General features: G+C 32.9%; 1 protein-coding gene across 1 annotated transcript; it reads right to left on the bottom strand.

Annotated features, from left to right (window-relative positions):
• Positions 1–4,489: 4,489 nt before the first annotated feature.
• On the bottom strand, positions 4,490–7,644 carry LOC136209207 (pentatricopeptide repeat-containing protein At5g03800). Its single transcript, XM_066000613.1, has one exon. It carries the CDS (start codon positions 7,594–7,596, stop codon positions 4,849–4,851), a length of 2,748 nt encoding a protein of 915 aa, XP_065856685.1. The 5' UTR covers positions 7,597–7,644; the 3' UTR covers positions 4,490–4,848.
• Positions 7,645–9,009: the final 1,365 nt, after the last annotated feature.

Genomic DNA, 9,009 nt, shown 5'->3' with positions numbered 1-9,009 from the left:
AATAATAATTTCTTCTGGTCCCGACTTGGGCCAGTTCAAAAAATGATCAATTTTAATAAATTAATAAGATAATAATTTTCTGGAACAACCCTTTATAAATACATTGTATTATTACCTCTATAAATTAATAATTTCTCAAATACATATGCGAAATATATATAGATATACATATTTGGAATAATTTAGTGAAAATATGAATCTATAGTATTTTGTTTTTTTCTTGAAATTTAAATCTAGTTGAATTTTATCTCTAACTATTGTCAGTGTATTCAAAAATTTCGGCGTATCCTTGTCAAATTGTAATAAAAAATTGTAAAGAGTTGATGATGTTATAATTGCTTCCTTTCTTGTGACTGGTTTCAAAGGTATCGAATCATCCTCAATTGAATTTTACTTAACGCTCGACACAATTTCTGCTAAACTTAAGCATTCATTATTTTCACCTGGACAATCCAATATTTGATTGACATCCATTGGATTGCGGTAACCAAGCTGACCAATCATTCCCTCAAGTTTATGAATGTCTTCAGTGGTTGCTTCCTCTAAATTCATTGTGATAGATTTATAAGAAGTCTATTTTTGGTATGATTTGAAACAACATTCCATATAAATTTATTAGTAATTCATTAACTATGATACATTGAATATTTTTAACATAATTATAATGAACTTCTAAGTTCAATTAACTTATATAATGCACATTTAATTTTATTTGTTCATTGATTTTAGATAAAAACTTTATTTAAATTAGTAATTTAAACTTTATTTTTAAAAAAATTTAAAATCACTCTATAAATTAATAATTATTAATTTATCGATTAATTAATAACCCTCTAAATTAATAAAATTCTATGGTCCCAATATTATTAATTTATAAAGCTTTTACTGTAATAGTAATGCTTCATAAATAAAACTTATCAATACAAACAACACATTGCTTTAATATAGAAAATTCTTCCATTTCTAGAAACATGCATTTGATATTTCTCTAATATAAACCACATCTTCCTTATCTCTCAATTTCACCACAAAAACAGATTTCCTTGGAGAAATTTTACATGTATACACGTGGCATTTTGGCATTCGTTAATTATATGAAATTGTGGTAATTGGATGTATTCATTAGGTTAAACACAAATATATATACAGGATAAATTACACCATGGCCACAGAACTTTACGCATTTTGACATTGTGGTCACTGAACTTTACAGTTTTTAATACCAGTAGTCACTCAACGCCTCAAAACGACCGCTGACAGTCTCAAAATAAAAAAATTCGAAAAGTTAATGATATTTTAAGGAAATTAATTCTTGAAAATTTTCGTTTTAAGATCATTTAGGTGTTGTTTGGCTAGAAGAGAGAATACATTTTTAAATAGAAAAAGCTGCAAAAAAATATGATTTTGAAAAATAAAATATGTGGTTTCATGGTCAATGTCGTTCTGAACAACTTTAATTATTGAATATTTTCATTTTGAGGTCGTTAACGATCATTTTAAAAGTTAGTTAAAGTTGAGTGACCACCGATATTAAAAAATGTAAAGTTCAGTGATCGTACCGTTAAAAATTAAAATTTAATGATCACAATATTAAAATAGATAAAATTCAGTGGTCATGAATATAATTTACCCTAATAAATTATTTTAATAATAACCAATAAATTACTTTAATCAAATAAGTTACTTTGAAAAAAAAATTAGGCACTATGTAAATTTAATCGGCCAGTCAGGTTTTGCCCAAATTCAGAGAACTCGGATGTATTAAGTCTAATTTCAGCAATTTTTTCATATTATTTCAGTGCTTATGCATGGTTTGGTTATTCAACAAAATTTTCCTGCATAGCTGCTTTATTTAATTAATAGACTTAAGGTCTGTTTGTTTTACCTACTGTTTACTGTTCTGCTTGCTGTTAGAAAAAGCTGCTTTACCAAAAAGTAGAGATTCTCTGCTTTTGTAAAAGGCTGCTTTTCAGGTGTAAAAAGCAAACAAGAGGTCACTAACCAAACACCTAATGATGTTGTGTAGATAAACAAGAATGTCACTAACCAAACACCTAAAACTCTCCATTTCGAATTGAAAGGGCAAACAGGAGTATGAAAAGGAGCACCCAAACGCCCCCTTAATTAGAATTTTATTAACTCATTCGTTGATCTACAGATCATAAAAGCTTGGTTTATTAAATCAGATCCTTTAAGCCAGTAAGAAAGCTCTCAAGTTTATTATTTAGATTTTAGGATTTTCTTTCCGCTTTTAGTCGGAAAATATTTTCTTTATTAAATAATTTTTATTTATCAATCTATTATTATGGTAGGTTTGATAATTTCTTTTTTATTTAAAATTTTGTTCTTTATTATATTTCTCCTTATGCGAGTGACTGGTCTTGTTTCTTATATAGGTGGTTGTAGTTTGTCTTCCTAGACGAGTGTTAGCATATTTTCCTTTATTGAGAAACACGAAAGTTTTATCTACCATCACATAGATCTAGTTACCATCATATAGATCTAGTTCATTGAAAGATTATGTAGTCATTTTTAAAGACTCTGAAATCGATTCTAAGCGGAATTTGTTTTCTATCTTTGTGCTAAAACAATGTCGAGCAATGTCTAATCGCAAGCTGATCCTGTTAAAAATGATTGTTTGGAATTGCAATTCCATGAGTTTTTAAATTGGTGGATAAATTACCACCCATGACCTTTCAGCTTTACATTTACATTTATTGTTATTATGATCCATGAATTCAAACAAAACATTATGGTCCATAAATTTTATATTTTACTAACATAACATAAATAACTCCTTTTATTATCGATTAAGATTATCACTCAAATTTTTATCAAAAAAAAAAAAAGATTATCACCCTAATAGTAGGTAATCCTCCTTCGTATAGTTGATGCAAGTAATATTCTAAGACTTTGATTTTTTAATTTTGAAATCATTTAGGGTTGTTTAGTTAAAAAATGAAACGATTATTTAAGAGAGAAAACTCTAGAAATATTGACTTGAAAAAAAATGGTTGTTCCATAAAAAATCTGGTTCTAAACAATACTTTAATATTTTGACTTTTCCAATTTGAGATCGCCATTGATCATTTTGACTTTATCAACGATAAAATACATTATTATATTAATAAAATGCAAAATTTAAAGGGTTAAGGTGCAAAAATACCTCTAACGTTTTGGGTCAGGAGTAATTTTACCCTTAATGTTTAAAATGGTGCAATTTTGCCCCTAACATTTGTAGCCAAGAGCAATTTTAGTCCTAACGTTGGTAATTTAGGTCAATTTCAGACACTATTATAAAACACAAATATTTTTGTTCATTATTTTGCACCAATTTCATATCAATTCATTCTAAAAAAAGATTTCATGTTTTTTTGTAATTTAATAATAGAATTAAGATAAATATTTATAAATTCGGTGATTTTTTTTTTGTCTAATTCGTACCAAAGACGGTATATTTTTTTATTTTTTTCACATCCCAACACATGTTTATGATTTGTTACTAATAAAATGACGCACGTGTGAAGTGTAAATGATAAAATTTATGATCGAGAAGACAGTTTGATGAATTATTTCTGAAATTGACCCAAATTACCAACGTTAGTGGTAAAATTACTCTTGGCTACAAACGTTATGGGCAAAATTGCACAATTTTAGACGTTAAGGGTAAAATTGGGATATTTTTACACCTTAACCCAAATTTAAAAGACCATAATGTCCAATTTTAAGGTTTAGGAACCATAGGTTAATTGTCAAATTCACAGTCCAAAAATCGTTGATTTTGCAAATGACAAATAAACACAATCCTCGTACCCAGTCATTCACATACAAATCAGTATACCAACAAAATGCCTTTTTTTAACCATAAAAGTAAATACAAAATTCAAGACTCATGGTTGTATTACAACTAAATTGGTTCCCTTTTATTTGATTAGTTTAGCTTGAGTTCAAGATTCAAGCTCTTGACATTGAGAACATTGAATATTGCTCTGGTTTTACTTTTTATAATCTATTTTTGAACTTTTATCCCAAATGGCAAATATTCCGACTCTTCATTTTGAACTCAACACGAAAAAACACAAACAAAACGCTAAACAACAACCCCTAAACCAAATAGATCTTACTTATGATACTCGGACTCTTCATTTTGACTGTCATATCAGTGTCAACACCACACGACACGAACACTGGTATGAAATCTGTGTTAGACACGGTTAAAGAAGATAGAATGCGGTTATTTTTTTTGGAGAGCGGTCTTTTTTTTTTTTTTTTTTTTTTTTTTTTGAGAATTGGAAGCCCACTTGGGGATAAAAAAACAAATGGTAATTCTCTTTAATTCTCTAATTCTTCCTCTTCCTCTTCCCTCCTCCTGAACCCTAATTACTCCGTATCCAAAATTTTCAAGTTTGCCATACTCGATACTTGGATTTATACCAGTATCAGATACGAGTTCCCAAATCCAGGTAACAATAAGACCTTACCACCACGATAAAGCTGAATGGATTACTTGGTAACAAACAAAAAAATTGTGTATAGACATCCTAAATTGAGTGTTACTAATTAGGAGCAGTGTTCACATCGACCTTAATGATTAAATGGATCTGGCCATTCACCGTTAGACGAAGGCTTATTGAATCCAAGTCTTAAGATGCTTTGAATCTTCAGCTGGATTTTAATAAGCCTCGATCTATGGTCATTAAGGGCCATGTGATCAAAATCGTACTAATTCGTCACAGTTGAAGAATTACATTTGTTACCTACATGTATGCTATAGAACAACCTATTAGACAACAAAGGAAAGGAAAAACAAAAGTGTACAATGTTTAGTAGCTAGCAGCAGTTGAATCCTTACCAGTAATCTTTGCAGCTGCATCCGCCATTAGAGAAGCAGTGAAAACCAGAAGCATCCCTTAACAGTATCTCTCTACCCGTGACAGCCGAAACATGTTTCAAGAATGTATGACAATCACCACACAGATTTATGTTCTTCACAACCCGAATCGGTTTCCCTGGTTTAGTCACCAGAAGTCCATATGTTGCTGCCAGTTTCGCGCTATGGTAGAACAAAAAATCCTTCTTTTGATACTCCTCTAGTTCATGAAGTACGAAGCTCGTGTCCGCCTCGTATCCATCCTTCATACATTCCAAGATTAGTACATCTAATCCACTGTAAATGTCTTTTGCTTCAGGATGAGCTTTATCTCTTACATAAAAGGAATGGACTTCCTTCTGATGAATAATCCAACTTCTACACGGGTGCTTTCGGAATCCTCGTTCTCTCATTTCGTCTCTCACCATATCCGAGCAATGCCACCTCCCAGAAGCCGAATATAGATTCGACATAAGTGTATATGTTGATGCATCTTGTGGCTCTATAGCAAGTATTCGCTTTGCTACGCTTTTGCCAATGCTTGTGTTTGAATGAAGTCTGCAACTATCTAACAAAGATCGCCAAACGGATACCTCCGCCTCGAAAGGCGAGTTAATGATCATTTCTTCTGCTTCTTCCAGGAGACCCCAGAATCCAAATACTCTCATCAAAGCGGTATAATGCTCTGCGGTGGGATCAAGTCCATAACTTTTTTTCATAGAGAGGAAAAAACTATGGCATTCATGAACTAAATTTGAGCTGGTATGTTTATAAGCCGAAATTATCGATATAGAAGTGATCGCATCAGGTTTTAGGCCTGCATTGTTCATTCTTGACCAGACAGCCAAAGCTTCATCCCCTTGCCGGTGAAGGAGATGGCCAGTAATCAAACAATTCCATGAAACTATATCATGTGTCTGTATCGAGTCAAAAGATTTAATTGCAGAGTCCATGTTACCACACTTGGAATACATGCTAATCACAGCGTTCCCTACTCGTATTTCGGATATATACCCGGTTTTAAGAGCATAACCGTGGATTTGCTCTCCCATATCATGAAATCCTAAAGTCCCACAGATACCAAGCACTGAAGACAACACAACTTCATCCACAATTATTGCCCCTTCTGATTGACTTTTGTAGAAGAGATAAATTGCCTTTTCCGGCATCCCGTTTCGAGCATAGCCACATAACATTGACGTTATGATTATCGAGCTATCCTGATCAGAAGGCCACCTGCGGAACATTCTATTAGCATCACCCATCCTTCCACACCTTGTGTACATTTCAAGTAAAGCTGTTTCAATACAAACATTTGATCCAAACCCGAACTTTACGATAAACCCATGAATTTGCCTGCTGATTTTGAAGTTCATGAGTATCCCACAGGCATTTACAATACTAGTCAAAGTGAAATCAGTTAATTCTACTTCCTCATGGACCATCTTAAGAAAGAACTGCAATGCCTTTAACCCTTCGCCGTTACTGCAAAATCCACCTAAAACAACATTGTAAGATATTGAATTTTTCTCTGGCATCTTTTCAAATAACTTCATAGCCGAATCGACCAATCCGAATTCCATAAAGGCCACAATCATTTGTGTCCAACTAATTACATCTCTAACTGGCATGATTTCAAACAAGGCCTCTGCATCTTTTAAATTTCTGCACTTTGTATAGAACCCTAGAATTGCATTGTTTAAACTCAAGTTAGATCCTAACCCGATTCGAATGGCATGTCCATGAGCCTCTCTCCCTCCTAAAACAGCGCTGAATCCAGCACAAGCAGTAAGAACAGTTGATAGAGTGAAATGATCAGCTTTTAAACCAGTAGAGCAGCATAAATCCCTAAATATATCTAGTGCCTTCCCATATGACTTCTCATTCACCAAACTCGATAACACAGTATTCCATGTAGTAATATCTCTTTGAGGCATTTCATCAAACACTTGAATTGCATAATCCAAACACCCTGACTTCCCGTATAAACCCATCAAAACATTTGCAACGAAAACAGATTCTAAAACCCCCGTCTTGATTGTCAAAGCATGAATTTGCAAACCCAATTCGAAATCCAAAATCCTAATACAAGCAGTTAAAATAGCAACAAAACTATACTCATTAGGCTCAATCCCTAAACTTCTCATCTCAAAGAAAAGTTCAATTGCTTCTCTTTCTCGACTCACCTTAGCAAAACTCGAAATCAAAACAGTATAAGACACCACATTAGGGCAATTCAAACCCTTGAAAACCTTATAAGCATCACGAAGAACACCCAGCTTAAGGTAAGCTACAATAACAGCGTTACCCAGATAAGTATCCTCTGAAAACTTGAGAATTGAAGCGTGAACAGCTCGGGCAAGTTCAAAATCAGTGTATTTATGTGACAAGCGAAGTAAATTGAGTAAATGGTCAATGTCAATGATAGAGTCAGTAGTGGTATCCGATGAAGAAGTGGAGTTATCGAGAGAGTGGAGATGGAAAAGGGGTTTGGTGGAATTCGAGTCCGGTGATAAAATTGATTGATTGGCGGAGGCGGAGGCGGAGAAAGGGGGGTGAGAGTGGAGTTCATGGCGGGGATTTGGTTTGAAGGTGGAAGAAGGGTGAGCAAGTGAGAATGTTGGTGTTTTAGTTGATTTTAAGGGGAAGGGAAATGGAGAAGAAGAGTGAAAGAAGGGAGATATGGGGGAGATGGTGGATACAGGTTGTGGGATAATGGCAGCCATGAATTAGAGGGAATAACCATAATCTCTTTGTTCTCTTTGAAGTTTGAATCGTAAGCTTGGTTGGTTCTTCGGTAAATTAGGGGATAAAAATAAATTTATACTATGATTTATGGTTATGGGCACATTACCTTCAATTTCAAATCATTCCTAATACGGTTGTAAATGATTCGGATGGTTTGGTGTTCGGCTCGATAAAAATTTGATCGCATACCATACATATTTTGTATTTAATTTTTTTTTTTTTTTTGCCAACCGAGTGATTAATTGATTACATTTTACGCAAATTTAAGGGGCTAACTGAACAATTTATACAAGTTCAGAAGGCTATCAACACTTCGAATGTTCAAGGGTTAATCAATTTTTTTGGACGGCAAATAATGTATTAAGGGTACGTTTGGTAAAAAGTAATAGACTTCGTAATGGAATGCCCATTACATCAAAAGCCCATTACTATGTTTGGATGCAATTTTTAATTTTATTGGAATGTAATGAGAAAACGATAGGTTACATTTTGTTCAATAAAGCTTGTAATCCCCATTACATAGAAAAAGGAGTTGAATTCTCATTACATCCAAAGCATCTAATCCTAATTGTTACTCTCAAAGCTTCTCTAACCTCTCATTTATCAAATCTCACACCTCAATGTAGAAAAACATGAAAATTTAAAAACGAGTAAAAAGTAATTTTTTTTATATATATGCACTAATTTTTTTTAAAAAAAATTTGCGCAATGCGCTTACATTAAAGAAGAAAGAAAAATCTCCACCAGACCCGGATGTGATTCGAACTCATGACCTCCCAAGGCATAGGTAAGCTCTCAACCACTAAGCTAAGAGCTTCAACTAATCTAATTTTGTATTTGATTTTGATTCAATTTTTTTTTTTGCATTTTGCATTTTTAATGTTTTTCGTTTTTCGCTTCATCTCATTTTTCACGTTATCATGTTTTTCGTTAATTTTAATTGTGCAAATAAAATTTTATGATTATATTTATTTAGTCAAACATAAATATTTTAACGGTAATTACATTTCTTCATTTTCTTTTTATTTAACAATCAAACATGGTAATGGATGTTGAAACACCTTTCCACATAATTTTGATTTGACAAAATTGTTTAAGAGTAATTAAAAAATATTCTAAACACACTAAGTTTAAATGCTTTGATTTATTCTACTAATGTGTTTGTTCAATGTTGAGTTAAATTGTTTATAAGACACAAAGATTAAAAGGCCCAAAGCCCAATACGGAAGTCAAAGCCCAAGTCAAACAGTTTAAGGCAACTCGGCCCGCGTATGTCAAAACGTTGTGGTTATGTACAAAACGCAGCTCAGCGGAAGAAGGATTTAGAAGACCTTCGTTGAGCAACTTCGGGACGAAGCTACTGAGTTGATTCGACAAAGAGTACAAGACAG

Source organism: Euphorbia lathyris, chromosome 10 (genome assembly GCF_963576675.1).
Source record: "Euphorbia lathyris chromosome 10, ddEupLath1.1, whole genome shotgun sequence".
NCBI lineage: Eukaryota > Viridiplantae > Streptophyta > Magnoliopsida > Malpighiales > Euphorbiaceae > Euphorbia > Euphorbia lathyris.
The sequence above is the reverse complement of the archived record's forward strand: the minus strand, read 5'-3'. Positions and strand labels throughout refer to the sequence as shown.

What these genes read in the sequence shown, in the direction of transcription:
- LOC136209207 (XM_066000613.1), bottom strand. Translation starts at nt 7,596, where the DNA reads ATGGCTGCCATTATCCCACAACCTGTATCCACCATCTCCCCCATATCT.